The 20,004-nt window shown below is 41.9% G+C and overlaps 1 protein-coding gene across 1 annotated transcript in view; it reads right to left on the bottom strand.

Moving 5' to 3' along the window:
- Positions 1-5,998: 5,998 nt before the first annotated feature.
- The window catches only part of LOC128643607 (activating molecule in BECN1-regulated autophagy protein 1), a gene marked incomplete at both ends in the record, with an annotated part of 63,019 nt that continues 49,013 nt past the window's right edge, over positions 5,999-20,004 (bottom strand). The window contains 2 exon segments of the mRNA XM_053696450.1: positions 5,999-6,088; positions 17,445-17,584. Coding sequence (XP_053552425.1) covers positions 5,999-6,088; positions 17,445-17,584 — 230 coding nt within the window.

Genomic DNA, 20,004 nt, shown 5'->3' on the forward strand with positions numbered 1-20,004 from the left:
TCATCCTTACTTGTGGGATACCAATACCAAAGCTTTAGGACACGGATGAAGGGAGGGAACAAGACAGGTAACCTAAACGGAAGGCACCACTGCTTGCAAAACCTTTCTCCCAAAAATAGCCTCCGAAGAAGCAAAAGTATCGAATTTGTAAAATTTGGCAAAAGTATGCAGTGAAGACCAAGTTGCTGCCTTACAAATCTGTTCAACAGAAGCCTCATTCTTGAAAGCCCATGTGGAAACCACAGCTCTGGTGGAATGAGCTGTAATTCGTTCAGGAGGCTGCTGCCCAGCAGTCTCATAAGCCAATCGGATGATGCTTTTCAGCCAGAAGGAAAGAGAGGTAGCAGTCGCTTTCTGACCTCTCCTCTTACCAGAATAAACTACAAACAAGGATGATGTTTGTCTGAAAACTTTAGTTGCTTGTAAATAGAATTTCAAAGCACGAACCACATCTAGATTGTTTAATAGTCGTTACTTCTTAGAAGCTGGATTAGAACACAGGGAAGGAACAATGATTTCCTGGTTAATATTCTTGTTAGAAACAACATTTGGAAGAAAACCAGGTTTGGTACGTAAAACTACCTTATCTGCATGGAACACCAGATAGGGCGAATTACACTGCAAAGCAGACAATTCAGAAACTCTTCGAGCAGAAGATATAGCTACCAAAAACAAGACTTTCCAAGATAATAACTTAATATCTATAGAATGTAAAGGTTCAAACGGAACCCCTTGAAGAATTGAAAGAACTAAATTTAGACTCCATGGCGGAGCAACTGGTTTATAGACAGGCTTGATTCTGACTAAAGCCTGAACAAACGCTTGAACGTCTGGTACCTCCGCCAGACGCTTGTGTAAAAGAATAGACAGGGCAGATATCTGTCCCTTTAAGGAACTAGCTGACAAACCTTTCTCCAATCCTTCTTGGAGAAAAGACAATATTCTTGGAATCCTAATCTTACTCCACGAGTAACCCTTGGATTCACACCAACAAAGATATTTCCGCCATATCTTATGGTAAATTTTCCTGGTGACAGGCTTTCTAGCCTGAATCAGCGTATCTATAACTGATTCAGAGAAACCATGCCTAGATAGAATTAAGCGTTCAATCTCCAAACAGTCAGCCGCAGAGAAACTAGATTTGGATGCTTGAATGGACCCTGTATTAGAAGATCCTGCCTCATTGGCAGTGTCCATGGCGGGACAGATGACATGTCCACAAGGTCTGCATACCAAGTCCTGCGTGGCCACGCAGGCGCTATGAGAATTACCGAAGCCTTCTCCTGCTTGATTCTGGCTACCAGACGAGGGAGAAGGGGAAACGGTGGAAAGACATAAGGTGGATTGAAGGACCAAGGCGATACTAGAGCATCTATCAATGCCGCCTTGGGGTCCCTGGACCTGGACCCGTAGAAAGGAAGTTTGGAGTTCTGACGGGACGCCATCAGATCCAACTCTGGAATGCCCCATAGCTGGGTCAGCTGAGCAAAAACCTCCGGGTGGAGTTCCCACTCCCCCGGGTGAAAAGTCTGACGACTTAGAAAATCTGCCTCCCAGTTGTCTACTCCTGGGATGTGAATCGCAGATAGATGGCAGGAGAGATCCTCCGCCCACCTGATTATTTTGGTGACTTCCTTCATCGCTAGGGAACTCTTTGTCCCCCCCCTGATGATTGATATACGCCACAGTCGTGATGTTGTCCGACTGAAATCTGATGAATTTGGCCATGCCTGAAGCGAGTTGAATATCGCTCTCAGTTCCAAAATGTTTATCGGTAGAAGAGACTCTTCCCGAGACCATAGGCCCTGAGCTTTCAGGGAGTCCCAGACCGCCTCCCAGACCGCCTCCCAGACCGCCCCCCAGCCTAACAGACTGGCATCGGTCTTTACAATGATCCACTCCGGTCTGCGGAAGCATATTCCCTGAGACAGGTGATCCTGAGACAACCACCAGAGAACAGAGTCTCTGGTTTTCTGGTCCAGTTGTATTTAAGGAGACAAATCTGCATAATCTCCATTCCACTGTTTGAGCATGCACAGTTGCAGTGGTCTTAGATGTATTCGAGCAAAAGGGACTACGTCCATTGCCGCTACCATTAATCCGATTACCTCCATGCACTGAGCTACAGATGGCTGAGGAATGGAATGAAGAACTCGGCAAGTAGTTAACAGCTTTAATTTTCTGACCTCCGTCAGAAATATTTTAATTTCTACCGAGTCTATTAATGTTCCCAGGAAGGGAACCCTTGTGAACGGGGACAGAGAACTTTTTTCGGTTTTCACCTTCTACCCGTGAGACCTTAGAAAGGCCAGAACAATCTCCGTATGAGCCTTGGCTCTGGGAAATGACGACGCCTGTATTAAGATGTCGTCCAAATAAGGTGCTACTGCAATGCCCCGTGGTCTTAGTACCGCCAGAAGGGACCCTAGCACTTTTGTGAAAATTCTGGGAGCAGTGGCCAACCCGAAGGGAAGGGCCACAAACTGGTAATGCTTGTCCTGAAAGGCGAACCTTAGGAACTGATGATGATCTTTGTGGATAGGAATATGTAGGTACGCATCCTTTAGATCCACGGTAGTCATATATTGACCTGCCTGGATCATAGGTAAGATTGTCCGAATGGTCTCCATCTTGAATGATGGAACTCTGAGGAATTTGTTTAGAATTTTTAGATCCAGGATTGGCCTGAAAGTTCCTTCCTTCTTGGGAACCACAAACAGGTTTGAGTAAAAACCCAGTCCTTGTTCTGTAATTGGAACTGGACATATCACTCCCATCTTGAGTAGATCTTCTACACAGCGTAAGAATGCCTCTTTCTTTGTCTGGTCTGTAGACAGACGAGAAATGTGGAACCTTCCCCTTGGAGGTGAGTCCTTGAATTCTAGAAGATATCCCTGAGTAACGATCTCTAATGCCCAGGGATCGTGAACATCCCTTGCCCAAGCCTGAGCGAAGAGAGAGAGTCTGCCCCCTACCAGATCCGGTCCCGGATCGGGGGCTACCCCTTCATGCTGTCTTAGTAGCAGCTGCAGGCTTCTTGGCCTGTTTACCCTTGTTCCAGCCCTGCAAAGGCTTCCAGGTTGCCTTGGGCTGTGAAGCGTTACCCTCTTGCTTTCCGGTTGCAGAGGTTGAAGCAGGACCGCTCCTGAAGTTGCGAAAGGAACGAAAATTAGCCTTATTTTTAGCCTTAAAAGGCCTATCTTGTGGGAGAGCATGGCCCTTTCCCCCGGTGATATCCGAAATAATCTCTTTCAATTCGGGCCCGAAAAAAGTCTTTCCCTTGAAATGGATATTTAGTAATTTTGATTTGGAAGACACATCGGCCGACCATGACTTGAGCCAAAGCGCTCTGCGCGCCACAACGGCGAAACCTGAATTTTTTGCAGCTAACTTGGCTAATTGCAAAGCGGCATCAGTGATAAAAGAATTAGCCAGTTTTAAAGTTTTAATTCTATCCAAAATTTCTTTATATGAGGTCTCCCTCTGAAGCGACTCCTCCAGTGCCTCAAACCAGAAAGCCGCTGCAGTAGTTACAGGAATAATGCAGGCGATCGGTTGTAGAAGGAACCCTTGTTGAACAAAAATTTTCTTTAGTAAACCTTCTAATTTTTTATCCATAGGATCTTTAAAAGCATAACTGTCTTCAATTGGAATGGTTGTGCGCTTAGCCAGCGTAGAAACAGCTCCCTCTACCTTAGGGACCGTCTGCCACGAGTCCCGCCTGGGGTCAGTAATGGGGAACATTTTCTTAAAAATAGGAGGGGGAACAAAGGGGACACCTGGTCTTTCCCACTCCCTGGTAACAATATCCGCAACCCTTTTAGAAATCGGAAACGCATCAGTGTATACAGGGACCTCTAGATATTTGTCCATTTTACACAATTTCTCTGGAACCACCATAGGGTCACAATCATCCAGAGTGGATAGAACCTCCCTAAGCAATACGTGGAGGTGTTCCAATTTAAATTTAAAAGCTAATGAATCTGAATCTGCCCTTTGAGAAACTTTTCCTGAGTCAGAAATTTCTCCCTCAGACATTACATCCCTCGCTCCTACATCAGAGTGTTGTGAGGGTACGTCAGATAAACCTCCCAAAGCTTCCGACTGCTCATAATCTGTTCTTAAAACAGAGCTATCTCGCTTTGAAGGAAAAACTGGCAGCTTGGATAGAAAGGCCGCAAGGGAATTATCTATAACTGTCGCTAGTTGTTGCAATGTAATAGGTGCCAATGCACTAGAGGTACTAGGTATTGCTTGCGCGGGCGTAACTGGTGGTGACACTTGGGGAGAGGAAGGTGGACTATCTTCATTCCCTTCCGTCATAGAATCACCTTGGGCTACATTTCTAAGTGACACAGTATGATCTTTAACTTGTATAGACACATTAGTGCACTTGGGACACATTTTGAGTGGGGGTTCCACCATGGCTACTGAACCCATAGAGCAAGGCTTTTCCTTAGTGTCAGACATGTTAGACAGATTAGTAATATATGCAAACAGTCTTGGAAAACACTTTAATCAATAAAAAACACAATTTGATAAAAAAAACGGTACTGTGCCTTTAAGAAATAAAAAGCGCACACAATTTTAGAAAACAGTGAAAAATGCACCAAATCTTTTGAAATTTTCACAGTATGTGCCTAATGCTTCGATATGATTGCGCACCAAGTTTCAGCCTGATTAACCCCTTAGTGCCCAAACCGGAGCAGTCTAAAGCCCACAACCGGTTTCAAAACTACAGCACCTGCTGTGGCCCTACCTTCCCTTATGGATTAGATTAGGGGAAAAACAGCTTCTGTGAGTCCCTCAAGCAGTCTCTGGACCCTCCACGTGAAGCAGCATGGACTGTCTGGAGAAAATGAACTGCGCAACAGAGGCACGAAATCAGGGCCCTTCCCACTCCACTCCGGAGTTGTGAGGCCCTCAAAGTCACACTTGGATGACTAAATATATGCCATGTGGATAAAAAAAAAACCTTAATAAACACCCCAAAGGTGATTAAAAGTGTCTACCAATGAGTATTTTCCTAATAAAATAATCGATTGCCCTTTCACAGTGTCCACCAGCCTATTTAGCCCTGTTAAATAAGCCCTTATTCTATACTAAGTTTCAGAAAATGGCTTACCCTTCCCTCATGGGGATTCCTGTCAGTCTTCTAGCATTAACGTGTCTTGACTAGAAAAAAGATGACTGAAACATACCTTTAATGCATTTAAGCCTGCAAACTGTTCCCCCCAACTGAAGTTTTCTGGTACACAAGGTCATTTTGGAATCAGGGCCTAAGACGTTAACAATAAAGTCCTTCTAGAAAGTGCTACTAAAGACATATACTTAGAAAAAAGCTCATGAAGTAAAAAAAAAGCAAGCACATTTAATCAATTCCAAAAGGCTCAAACAAACTTTACTAGCAGAATCATCAGAAAACTACTTAGAAAGACTATTAAACCAAATGGAAAAAGCAACAGTCATTCGAGCAATAAAAACGGCTGGCCTAAAAAATGTAGCTTGATGAAAAAGGCTTCCATGTGCTAACCCGACGAGCGCAGACCCGAAGGCCGACACGAGGGGAAAAAAAAAAGAAAAGTAAAAACGTTAATGCACACCAAAATCCAACGCTCGCCAAAAGGGAGGGAGGAATAGAATACTCTTAGGAGTTTTAGGGAAGCTTTGCCTCCTCCTAGTGGCCAGGAGTTGAATATCAGATGTAATGGACTTGTGGACAAAAGAAAAGTATTCTCCATGTCTCAGTGCACATTCACCACAGTCTCTTTCGAAATACAGCAGTCAGAACACATTCACTTCAGCCTGTTTCTATTGCTCATTCTTGGTATATCCCTACCAGGCTACATGATACTCTACCAACAAAAGCCCCAATGCACTCTGGCAATTTCACCACTCTTTGATTTTCCACTAACTGACGTTTGCCTTATGCAAATACATGCTCCCCAGTGTAGATTCAAGCACACCTTTCTCTATGTCCATCCCAACCTATTCTTACCCTGGCCTCTCGCTGCTCCGGGCAGTGTTATGCTGAAGAATAGCCTCGTTCATTTGCTCCCAGAACTGGTCACATACATTATCACATGCCCTGAAAAAGTTAAAGTATGGGGTTTAGTACAAGAACAGTGCAGAGTTCATTATGATTTATGGTTGGCATTTTAATAAACTAAACCAGTCTATATCAAATGCAATGGATTGGAAGATAGAGCAACGTCTTACATGTATTAAACAATATATTACAGTGAAAAAGCAACTATTTATCAATGAATAATTTTGGCGATATTCCAAAGACAAAAATATTTATGGGATGAAAATTCCATAGTGCTTCACAACTTCTCTGTGCACACTTTTCTTTAATCATTAACCCCTTAACGGCCGTGACGTACCCTGTACATCGCTGATCGTTATAGGTTTTTCAGGTCTTGGTAGTGCGGGTCTCGCCGTGAGCAGCAGGACCATGCTATTATGGCATCCCTTCTGGCTGCAGGCATCCTGAAATAGCGTGGTGTCATTGCTGCGCTAACAAAAATGCAATCCCCGTTTAAAGACCAGCGACATACAGGGTATGTCGATGATCATTAATGGGGTTAATCCACAAACAGCTTTGGAATAATCTTTCATCATAGGTTTAACATCTCACTTATGTTCTGAATGTGACTCAACAAGCGTTTTAGGGATATGAAACCCAAAATGTTTCTTTCATGATTCAGTTAGAGCAAGTACATTTTAAACAATGTTCTAATTTACTTTTATTACCAACTTTTTTTTGTTCTCTTGGTATCTTTGTTGAAAAGTAGGAGCCTGCCCATGTCTGCTGACGTATATGGCAGCACTTTTGCAAGAATATTATCCATTTGCATTATTTCCTGCTATATAGTGCTCCAGACACCTACCTAGATATCTCTTCAACAAAGAATACCATTGGAATGAAGCAAATTTGATAACAGAAGTAAATTGGAAACTTTTTTAAAAATTGTATGCTCTGTCTGAATCACGAAATAAACTTTTTAGGTTTCATATCCCTTTAAAGTATATGCTAGTCAAAATTAAACTTTCATGATTCAGGTAGAGCATGCAATTTTAAGCTACTTTCTAATTTACTCCTATTATCAAATTTTCTTTGTTCTCTTGGTATCTTTATTTGAAAAAGCAAGAATGTAAGCATAGGAGTCGGCCCATTTTTGGTTCAGCACCTAACTAGCACTTTCTGATTGGTGTCTAAATGTAGCCACCAATCAGCAAGCGCTACCCAGGTGCTAAACCAAAGATGGGCCGGCTTCTAAGCTTACATTCAAATAAAGATACCAAGAGAACGAAGAAAAAATGATAATAGAGTAAATTGGAAAGTTGCTTAAAATTGCATGGTCTGTCTGAATCATGAAAGTTTAATTTTGACTAGACTATCCCTTTAAGTCAAATACTAAAGAATTCCCTTTTCTTGCTCACCTAACAATTTACAAGGCAGCGCATGAATGTGATCACTGTAAAATGCACTGCTAAATAACAGGACCCAGAGGAGCTGTTAATCAGAGCTATGGACAGTTGGATCAATAAACACAGTAAGTGATAAGCTAATGATGCTCATGTGCTGAATTGTGACTTGCCAGTAAAAAGGCTCACTTTTACGCATCAATGAAATAGACTTTGCAATTGTTTCAATTATGCATTTAAATAAAAAATTAAAAAAGGAAAAATAAAATTGCATGAAAAAAAGGGATGGAAAATTGTAGGCTGCAATAAACTGAATCTGAGAATCATTTTGGAATAATCAGTGAAGCTTTGTCATGATTAATTAGTATTTCTAAGTTTTTACTTTTCAGTGACTTCTCAGTCAATTAATTTCTAATCTCCACACCAAAACTAAATATAAATATAATTTATATATACGCATTCATAGGATTTTATCTATATGGCACATTCACATAAGGTGCTATAAAGTTATTGTGCAAGCTAGCTAAGTGTCCACCAATAATATTTACACTTTACCAGATAGTACACTTAGTGCTGATGCTGACAATTATTTTGACAGCCATTGTATCCTACCTTATGAGAAAAAATAGCTGGGAACTGCTAGTGCACCAGAAAGTGTCAATCACACAGTGAAACTACTCCCTCCTCTGGTGGACTAAACTAACAATCTCCTGGGGGGAAAAATCTAGTGCTGATAGGTTTTATTAAAACTTGCAGCATTCCTGTTTTTTATTCACAAGCTTGATGGGGTGATGCATATTCACAGGGGATTTTAGCTACAGTTATGCCTTTAAGTAACGTTTTTGAAAACCTCAAGCCCTTCCAACAAAAAAACAAAGACTCGGTTGTCCCAAGATAACCAATCACATATTCCAAAAGGTGAAGTAATGGGCATGCTGCATATCTTGTAATTATCCACAACTGGCATTGGCAAACCCATCAGAGGATGTTTACAGGAGTTGCAAAGCTGGTTTGTAAGTTTTTATTTATTTATTTTTCCAGGGCTGAAGGAGCACGTGTCTTGCCAGCGGAAATACATCACTATTTCTACATGCCTCACTGCTTGAGCATGGTGTTGGAGCTGTTTGCAAGATCAACGCTACTAAAGCCCTGGAAGTGCTAGACATTGTTAAAGGGTTAAAGAGACTTGATACCCGATTTTGAATCACTTGAAAATATAACATGAACATCTCTATATAAAACAGTGAGATATTTTACCTCAGAGTTTCCTCAGTTGCCACATCCTATTGTAAAGGAACTTTAAGCAGCCAATCAGGATTTTAGCCCTGGGACTTGAAGGGGAGTGTGCATCTGGCATGTGCACACACAGTCATTTTATTTCCCTCTTCATTTTAAGGAAATTAACTATGAAATCTTACAAGACTTTGGTGCAATCCCACCATATAACAGTAAAGTGTGAACTCAGCTCTAGTGAAGCCAATAGGCTGTTTTTTTTCACCATGTAGATGATAGTAGCTAAAGCATAGCTGCTCAAAGCCCACTTACTCTGGTAAGCTAGAAGAAATTGTGAGGTAAAATAGCTTCCTTTTTTTACATAGGGGTTTACATGGGACAAGTTCTAGTAATATTTTTAAAGCTATGCTGCATCACGCATAACTACAGAGGTCTCAGGGTTCGTCACTGCGACTGTGCTCATCGTTTGAGAGGGCCCACAGCCATGCTCCCTCTAAGCTGTGCTCTTACTATCACAGTGGCCTCCAGACCCGTGCACAAGTATTTTAAAAGAGCGCACAGGATCTGGATGTCTGTCTATTTTATATATATATATATAATGCTGACCAGCACACCAAGACACAGCCTATGGTGTATCTGAAGTTTCGTGTAGTGTATCTGCAGTTTTCTCCCATGTGCAAAAGATATGTGCTGTGTTACTTTATCTACTACTATTATTGCTTCTGCAAGCAACCTTTGTCCTGGTGCTGATTATTTAGGAGGTTTGAGGTCATAATGCAGGGCAATATTGTCCAGTCACCCTGCGATTTTGACCACCCTTTCTATAAGCATTTTTTTTTTTTTAACTATTTCACTGCTAGAAGGACTTCTAGTCTGCATTGAAATAAGTAAAATGTAAATATTATTTAATAAACCCACTGAGAAAAAAAAATGAACAACAAATTCTCTAAATCCAATTTATGAAAAACAGAATTTATGTTTACCTGATAAATTTCTTTCTCCAACGGTGTGTCCGGTCCACGGCGTCATCCTTACTTGTGGGATATTCTCTTCCCCAACAGGAAATGGCAAAGAGCCCAGCAAAGCTGGTCACATGATCCCTCCTAGGCTCCGCCTACCCCAGTCATTCGACCGACGTTAAGGAGGAATATTTGCATAGGAGAAACCATATGGTACCGTGGTGACTGTAGTTAAAGAAAATAAAATATCAGACCTGATTAAAAAAACCAGGGCGGGCCGTGGACCGGACACACCGTTGGAGAAAGAAATTTATCAGGTAAACATAAATTCTGTTTTCTCCAACATAGGTGTGTCCGGTCCACGGCGTCATCCTTACTTGTGGGAACCAATACCAAAGCTTTAGGACACGGATGAAGGGAGGGAGCAAATCAGGTCACCTAAATGGAAGGCACCACGGCTTGCAAAACCTTTCTCCCAAAAATAGCCTCAGAAGAAGCAAAAGTATCAAACTTGTAAAATTTGGTAAAAGTGTGCAGTGAAGACCAAGTCGCTGCCCTACATATCTGATCAACAGAAGCCTCGTTCTTGAAGGCCCATGTGGAAGCCACAGCCCTAGTGGAATGAGCTGTGATTCTTTCGGGAGGCTGCCGTCCGGCAGTCTCGTAAGCCAATCTGATGATGCTTTTAATCCAAAAAGAGAGAGAGGTAGAAGTTGCTTTTTGACCTCTCCTTTTACCTGAGTAAACAACAAACAAGGAAGATGTTTGTCTAAAATCCTTTGTAGCATCTAAATAGAATTTTAGAGCGCGAACAACATCCAAATTGTGCAACAAACGTTCCTTCTTTGAAACTGGTTTTGGACACAGAGAAGGTACGATAATCTCCTGGTTAATGTTTTTGTTAGAAACAACTTTTGGAAGAAAACCAGGTTTAGTACGTAAAACCACCTTATCTGCATGGAACACCAGATAAGGAGGAGAACACTGCAGAGCAGATAATTCTGAGACTCTTCTAGCAGAAGAAATCGCAACTAAAAACAAAACTTTCCAAGATAATAACTTAATATCAACGGAATGTAAGGGTTCAAACGGAACCCCCTGAAGAACTGAAAGAACTAAATTGAGACTCCAAGGAGGAGTCAAAGGTTTGTAAACAGGCTTGATTCTAACCAGAGCCTGAACAAAGGCTTGAACATCTGGCACAGCTGCCAGCTTTTTGTGAAGTAATACCGACAAGGCAGAAATCTGTCCCTTCAGGGAACTTGCAGATAATCCTTTTTCCAATCCTTCTTGAAGGAAGGATAGAATCCTAGGAATCTTAACCTTGTCCCAAGGGAATCCTTTAGATTCACACCAACAGATATATTTTTTCCAAATTTTGTGGTAAATCTTTCTAGTCACAGGCTTTCTGGCCTGAACAAGAGTATCGATAACAGAATCTGAGAATCCTCGCTTCGATAAAATCAAGCGTTCAATCTCCAAGCAGTCAGCTGGAGTGAAACCAGATTCGGATGTTCGAACGGACCCTGAACAAGAAGGTCTCGTCTCAAAGGTAGCTTCCAAGGTGGAGCCGATGACATATTCACCAGATCTGCATACCAAGTCCTGCGTGGCCACGCAGGAGCTATCAAGATCACCGACGCCCTCTCCTGCTTGATCCTGGCTATCAGCCTGGGGATGAGAGGAAATGGCGGGAACACATAAGCTAGTTTGAAGGTCCAAGGTGCTACTAGTGCATCCACTAGAGCCGCCTTGGGATCCCTGGATCTGGCCCCGTAGCAAGGAACTTTGAAGTTCTGACGAGAGGCCATCAGATCCATGTCTGGAATGCCCCACAGGTGAGTGACTTGGGTAAAGATTTCCGGATGGAGTTCCCACTCCCCCGGATGCAATGTCTGCCGACTCAGAAAATCCGCTTCCCAATTTTCCACTCCTGGGATGTGGATAGCAGACAGGTGGCAGGAGTGAGACTCCGCCCAAAGAATAATTTTGGTTACTTCTTCCATCGCTAGGGAACTCCTTGTTCCCCCCTGATGGTTGATGTACGCAACAGTCGTCATGTTGTCTGATTGAAACCGTATGAACCTGGTCCTCGCAAGCTGGGGCCAGGCCTGGAGAGCATTGAATATCGCTCTCAGTTCCAGAATATTTATCGGTAGAAGAGATTCTTCCCGAGACCAAAGACCCTGAGCTTTCAGGGATCCCCAGACCGCGCCCCAGCCTATCAGACTGGCGTCGGTCGTGACAATGACCCACTCTGGTCTGTGGAACATCATCCCTTGAGACAGATTGTGCAGGGACAGCCACCAACGGAGTGAGTCTCTGGTCCTCTGATTTACTTGTATCTTCGGAGACAAGTCTGTATAGTCCCCATTCCACTGACTGAGCATGCACAGTTGTAATGGTCTTAGATGAATGCGCGCAAAAGGAACTATGTCCATCGCCGCCACCATCAACCCGATCACTTCCATGCACTGAGCTATGGAAGGAAGAGGAACGGAATGAAGTATCCGGCAAGAGTCCAGAAGCTTTGTTTTTCTGGCCTCTGTTAGAAAGATCCTCATTTCTAAGGAGTCTATAATTGTTCCCAAGAAGGGAACCCTTGTTGACGGGGATAGAGAACTCTTTTCCACGTTCACTTTCCAGCCGTGAGATCTGAGAAAGGCCAGGACAATGTCCGTGTGAGCCTTTGCTTGAGGAAGGGACGACGCTTGAATCAGAATGTCGTCCAGGTAAGGTACTACTGCAATGCCCCTTGGTCTTAGCACCGCTAGAAGGGACCCTAGTACCTTTGTGAAAATCCTTGGAGCAGTGGCTAATCCGAAAGGAAGCGCCACGAACTGGTAATGTTTGTCCAGGAATGCAAACCTTAGGAACCGATGATGTTCCTTGTGGATAGGAATATGTAAATACGCATCCTTTAAATCCACCGTGGTCATGAATTGACCTTCCTGGATGGAAGGAAGGATAGTTCGAATGGTTTCCATCTTGAACGATGGGACCTTGAGAAATTTGTTTAAGATCTTGAGATCTAGGATTGGTCTGAACGTTCCCTCTTTTTTGGGAACTATGAACAGATTGGAGTAGAACCCCATCCCTTGTTCTCTTAATGGAACAGGATGAATCACTCCCATTTTTAACAGGTCTTCTACACAATGTAAGAACGCCTGTCTTTTTATGTGGTCTGAAGACAACTGCGACCTGTGGAACCTCCCCCTTGGGGGAAGTCCCTTGAATTCCAGAAGATAACCCTGGGAGACTATTTCTAGCGCCCAAGGATCCAGAACATCTCTTGCCCAAGCCTGAGCGAAGAGAGAGAGTCTGCCCCCCACCAGATCCGGTCCCGGATCGGGGGCCAATATTTCATGCTGTCTTGGTAGCAGTGGCAGGTTTCTTGGCCTGCTTTCCCTTGTTCCAGCCTTGCATTGGTCTCCAAGCTGGCTTGGCCTGAGCAGTATTACCCTCTTGCTTAGAGGACGTAGCACCTTGGGCTGGTCCGTTTTTACGAAAGGGACGAAAATTAGGTCTATTTTTTGCCTTGAAAGGCCGATCCTGAGGAAGGGCGTGGCCCTTACCCCCAGTGATATCAGAGATAATCTCTTTCAAGTCAGGACCAAACAACGTTTTCCCCTTGAAAGGAATGTTTAGTAGCTTGTTCTTGGAAGACGCATCAGCCGACCAAGATTTCAACCAAAGCGCTCTGCGCGCCACAATAGCAAACCCAGAGTTCTTAGCCGCTAACTTAGCCAATTGCAAAGAGGCGTCTAGAGTGAAAGAATTAGCCAATTTGAGAGCATTGATTCTGTCCATAATCTCCTCATAAGGAGGAGAGTCACTATCGAGCACCTTAAGCAGTTCATCAAACCAGAAATATGCGGCAGTAGTGACAGGGACAATGCATGAAATGGGTTGTAGAAGGTAACCCTGCTGAACAAACATCTTTTTAAGCAAACCTTCTAATTTTTTATCCATAGGATCTTTGAAAGCACAACTATCCTCTATGGGAATAGTGGTGCGTTTGTTTAAAGTAGAAACCGCTCCCTCGACCTTGGGGACTGACTGCCATAAGTCCTTTCTGGGGTCGACCATAGGAAACAATTTTTTAAATATGGGGGGAGGGACGAAAGGAATACCGGGCCTTTCCCATTCTTTATTAACAATGTCCGCCACCCGCTTGGGTATAGGAAAAGCTTCTGGGAGCCCCGGCACCTCTAGGAACTTGTCCATTTTACATAGTTTCTCTGGGATGACTAAATTTTCACAATCATCCAGAGTGGATAATACCTCCTTAAGCAAAATGCGGAGATGTTCCAATTTAAATTTAAATGTAATCACATCAGATTCAGCCTGCTGAGAAATGTTCCCTAAATCAGTAATTTCTCCCTCAGACAAAACCTCCCTGGCCCCCTCAGATTGGGTTAGGGGCCCTTCAGAGATATTAATATCAGCGTCGTCATGCTCTTCAGTAACTAAAACAGAGCAGCCACGCTTACGCTGACAAGGGTTCATTTTGGCTAAAATGTTTTTGACAGAATTATCCATTACAGCCGTTAATTGTTGCATAGTAAGGAGTATTGGCGCGCTAGATGTACTAGGGGCCTCCTGAGTGGGCAAGACTCGTGTAGACGAAGGAGGGAATGATGCAGTACCATGCTTACTCCCCTCACTTGAGGAATCATCTTGGGCATCATTGTCATTATCACATAAATCACATTTATTTAAATGAATAGGAATGCTGGCTTCCCCACATTCAGAACACAGTCTATCTGGTAGTTCAGACATGTTAAACAGGCATAAACTTGATCAGAAAGTACAAAAAACGTTTTAAAATAAAACCGTTACTGTCACTTTAAATTTTAAACTGAACACACTTTATTACTGCAATTGCGAAAAAACATGAAGGAATTGTTCAAAATTCACCAAATTTTCACCACAGCGTCTTAAAGCCTTGAAAATATTGCACACCAATTTTGGAAGCTTTAACCCTTAAAATAACGGAACCGGAGCCGTTTTAAGCTTTAAACCCCTTTACAGTCCCTGGTATCTGCTTTGCTGAGACCCAACCAAACCCAAAGGGGAATACGATACCAAATGACGCCTTCAGAAGTCTTTTATAAGTATCAGAGCTCCTCTCACATGCGACTGCATGCCATGCCTCTCAAAAACAAGTGCGCAACACCGGCGCGAAAATGAGACTCTGCCTATGCTTTGGGAAAGCCCCTAAAGAATAAGGTGTCTAAAACAGTGCCTGCCGATATTATTATATCAAAATACCCAGATAAAATGATTCCTCAAGGCTAAATATGTGTTAATAATCAATCGATTTAGCCCAGAAAAAGTCTACAGTTTAAATAAGCCCTTGTGAAGCCCTTATTTACAATCGTAATAAACATGGCTTACCGGATCCCATAGGGAAAATGACAGCTTCCAGCATTACATCGTCTTGTTAGAATGTGTCATACCTCAAGCAGCAAGGGACTGCAAACTGTTCCCCCAACTGAAGTTAATTGCTCTCAACAGTCCTGTGTGGAACAGCCATGGATTTTAGTTACGGTTGCTAAAATCATTTTCCTCATACAAACAGAATTCTTCATCTCTTTTCTGTTTCTGAGTAAATAGTACGTACCAGCACTATTTGAAAATAACAAACTCTTGATTGAATAATGAAAAACTACAGTTAAACACTAAAAAACTCTAAGCCATCTCCGTGGAGATGTTGCCTGTACAACGGCAAAGAGAATGACTGGGGTAGGCGGAGCCTAGGAGGGATCATGTGACCAGCTTTGCTGGGCTCTTTGCCATTTCCTGTTGGGGAAGAGAATATCCCACAAGTAAGGATGACGCCGTGGACCGGACACACCTATGTTGGAGAAAAGAAATTCATAAAGTTATTCACACTCACAGTCTGGTTGAGTTTATTTCTCTTCTGTACAATGTTACACTATAATACACAAGTAGATACATCTTTTAATACTCTGATGTGTCATTGTGTAGGTCTGTGTTCCTGTGTTTCAAGGTGCGTCTGTGTATGTATGTGATTTTTGTTGGTTTCTATATCTGTGTATGTTTGCACTAGTATATGTATGTGAGTTGATGGGTGTCTGTGTGTATGTACAAGTATGTTGTGTACTTGCACTAGTGTATGTGTGTTTATGGGTGTCTGTATCTGTGTAAATATATGTGTATTTTGTGTGTGTGCATGCGTGTATATATATTTGTGTTGGTCAGTGTCTGACTGTATCTGAGTGCATGTATGGGTATTTTGCGTGCGTTGGTGCAAGAGTGGATATATTTGTGTTCATAGGTGTCTGTATCTGTGTGAATGTATGTGTATTTTGTGTGTGTGTGTGTGTGTGTATATAATTATATATATATTTATTATATATATATATATATATATTTATTTGTGTTTATGGGTGTCTGTATTCCTGTGCATGTATAGGTATTTTGTGTGTGTGTGCTTGTGTTTATGTCATTATGGCTTGGCTTAAAGGAGGTAGAGGGGCCTAGCAACAAATTGTTCAGCCCCTGTGCATGCAGTATATGGTAAGTCTGTAGACATGGTTCTACAGAGAGAGGTGGGCAGAACGGGCAACCAAGAGACGTGTGACTGGCTGAATGTGAAAATGGTGGTCATTTGAAGACTTGGAGGGAGATGTATTGGAAATTTAGATTTATCCTTGCCACTTAAACCACCAAATATGGCCAATTTCAATACCTAAACATTAGAGATAGAGAGATAAGATAAGTAGGTCTGTTCTTGCAGGCTTAGTCCAATTGGATGGGCAAGTTCTTTAGAACAATGGGCTGTGGTTTTAGTGAGCAAACCCAGTCATTTCAAATACATAAATACACATAAAGTAATAATTTCCCAATATATTTAATACTCTGTACCTGGCATAACGAGTCTTTGGAAACAAAGGGGGAACAAATATTAAAATACATTGTCAATTTAAAGCATAAACAGTTAAATACAAAAGAACAAAAACAATAGTTACATTGATGACACAAGCTGCATTTTTATGGCTCATAAACAAAAGTAAATAAATACATAAAATAACCTTTGGGAAAAGTAATGCATAGCTGCTTTAGTCCCAATTAGTTTTGCTATGTTGGAAAGATACCAGAAAAAGATGATGAGGGCACATAAATTAGGGTTTGGATTAAGGAAAAAAAGAGAGGATGTGTGGAGCAGAATAAAGTCTGGGGCAGTATTGGAGGAAAGCTTGTTTCTATTTGGATGGCAGAATGACAGACTGCTGTGATTTTCCACAAGATGCTAACAGATCGTGTACCATCCATCATAGCACAAACATTTTCCAAATGGTGTAAGAAGAGATGTGTCCTTTTGCTTCCGAGAACCAGCGAACAAGGGGACAGTAATAACCCCCTAAACACACACACACCAGACAGGGACATGAGACTTGATGAATGAAGACAGTGGCATCAAATGGCAGGAAGGTAAGGCACCGCTGAAGGACTCAAATATACTGATAGAAAAGAGTTCAGAGATACCAAATAAAAACACATATGCTGGTTTATATAATTGTATTGAATATAGCGACTAGATTTTCACAAACATATGGTTAATAATGTGCAATGCCAACACAAGGACTAAATGCTTACAAAGTCATTTTCTTTTTAAGAGAAGCTGTATTAGAAGAATATGTTACATTGGAATGTCCAGCAGATTTGGAGTTTAACCCTTCAGGTCCTCTATGGGACACAAAATATTGGAAGCTATTACAGGTATAACAATTACAAGCTTTAAAAGGTAAAAAAAAACCAAAAAAACAATCTTACTGATGTGCCAACACTTACTCGGGCCGACAGATCACCAGATCCCCCTTATTGGTACCATATGCCAATCCAAGGCCTGGCTCAGGAAGCCAGCGTGCAGAGTTGATGCTAACGTGTCTCCTCTGGTCGGCAGGCATTGGATACAGGACGTTAAACACACGCTATAAAAAAAGAGATTAGAGGTAAGAATTATATTCAGACTGCACACGGGAGAAAGCACACAATTGTAAAGGCATTTTTAGGAAATATTTATTGGAATGCACATTAATTACCCTTTATATGTATGCTCATATTAATTCCTTGAGAGTTATAAATCTTATACTTTCTATTACTAGAGGAATACACGGGGGGATACACTACACTTTATGGAGATTTATGCAAAGAGCATTGAAAAGTTAGACTACATAATGCAAACTGAATACCACCCAGTTGGCTACAAAATATATGCGAGTGTTTAGCAATTCATAAAAGCTCTATTCAAGTAAAGTTCTTCCAAGAATTTTCTGCAAGGTGCATTAATAGTACACAGGTATGAGTTATCTCTTCATTATTTGCAAAGAGGATTTACGGCTTAGAGTCAAATTTATTCCCTGGGAAATAAAATAAATGCAAGACTTGCAGTGACACAGATGTGACCTTTGAGTTCTGCATCAGAGTTTGGTCTTATCGGCCACAGGAATGTGGGATTTGAAGCAATATGGTACTGACCGATAAGTCATTAAGACTTCATAAACACAGATCAATACCAGCTGCAAAATGTTGGAATCCTCTGAGGTCGTGGGTGGGAATAGGTTCTGTAGGTCAATAAATGACATTATGCTTGAAGCAAGGCAAGCCCTCTCAGCTTTACTTATTATCAAATGTTGGCCAACTGGTTAACCGAAATAGTGAACACAACAAACTATTAGGTTAACCCATTGCACACACTACAACAAACTCCCCATAACTGTCCGAATATTTAATACACGCTAAATACAGCAAATAAATGGTTTTCTCTAACATACAAAACACCCAAGTAGCCTGAGTCGCCCCTCTATAGAATCCCTGTATATCTGCAGAAAAAGTCTGGCAGATCAACCAACAAAGTATTTTCTCCAATGGAAGCGTTAAACTTCCTTGTAGTATAACATTTTGGGACAATCAAGCAGCCCCTCCTTTCAATTCCCTGTGTGTGTTGCTAGAGAAACCTTCCTAACACTGTTGCAGAAAGCTAGTCTCTCTAACTGCCATCAGCTCGCAACCTCCCCATCTCTCATTCACAAGCTCCCCAGAGAGCTTTCAGGCTCATGTAACCAATAAAGTCTTATCCAAACAACCCTACTGCATAGGTCGAATGTGTCATAATTACGGAGGAAGCTGCTTTTAATCGCATGACATTGTTTTACAGAAAATTAACAAGATTGGATCTTGAGAAGAGATAATCAGTGTTGGCAGCCTGTGTAATTAATCCTACTCTATATTACCTCCCCACACACACTTCCTGCTTGAAGTATAGTTACTGGGGTCTATCTGAACTTCAGTCCTGGCTGCAGCATCCCTTAAAATGATTACTTGGGATGCGCCCTTCAGTACTCAGATCTCTCCTTGCACCTTGACGCTACCCTGCTGCATACCCCCTTATTATCAATTAGGCGTTGTCAATACTCCCAAATAATCTCATGTAAAAAAACAAAACCTTTCTATTCTAGTAATAACCACATATGCACACGTACAAAAAAACACACAGACACGCCCATATATGCACAAATACACAGACACGCTCATATATGCACACATAGACAACCACGCACACAAACACAGGCACGCTCATATATGCACACATACACAACATGCACACAGACACGCTCTTATATGCACACAGACACACATATACAGACACGCTCATATATGCACACATACACAGACACGCTCATATATGCACACATACACAGACAGGCTTATATATGCGCACATACACAACATGCCCACATATACAGACACGCTCATATATGCACACATACACAGACACGCTTATATATGCGCACATACACAACATGCCCACATATACAGACATGCTCATATATGCACACATACACAACATACACACATATACAGACACGCTCATATATGCACACATACACAACATGCACACATATACAGACAAGCTCATATATGCACACATACACAGACACGCTCATATATGCACACATATACAGACACGCTCATATATGCACACATATACAGACACGATCATATATGCACATACACAACATGCACACATACACAGACACACTCATATATGCACACATACACAACATGCACAAATATATAGACACGCTCATATATGCACACATACACAACATGCACACACATACAGACACACTCATATATGCACACATACACAGACACGCTCATGTATGCACACATACACAGACATGCTCTTATATGCACACATACACAGACATGCTCTTATATGCACACATACACAACATGCACACATATACAGACACGCTCATTTATGCACACAGACATACTCATATATGCACACAGACGCGCTCATATATGCACACAGACAAACACGCACACATACACACAGGTGCTC

Source organism: Bombina bombina, unplaced genomic scaffold, assembly GCF_027579735.1.
Source record: "Bombina bombina isolate aBomBom1 unplaced genomic scaffold, aBomBom1.pri scaffold_1154, whole genome shotgun sequence".
In the NCBI taxonomy this organism is placed as follows: Eukaryota; Metazoa; Chordata; class Amphibia; order Anura; family Bombinatoridae; genus Bombina; species Bombina bombina.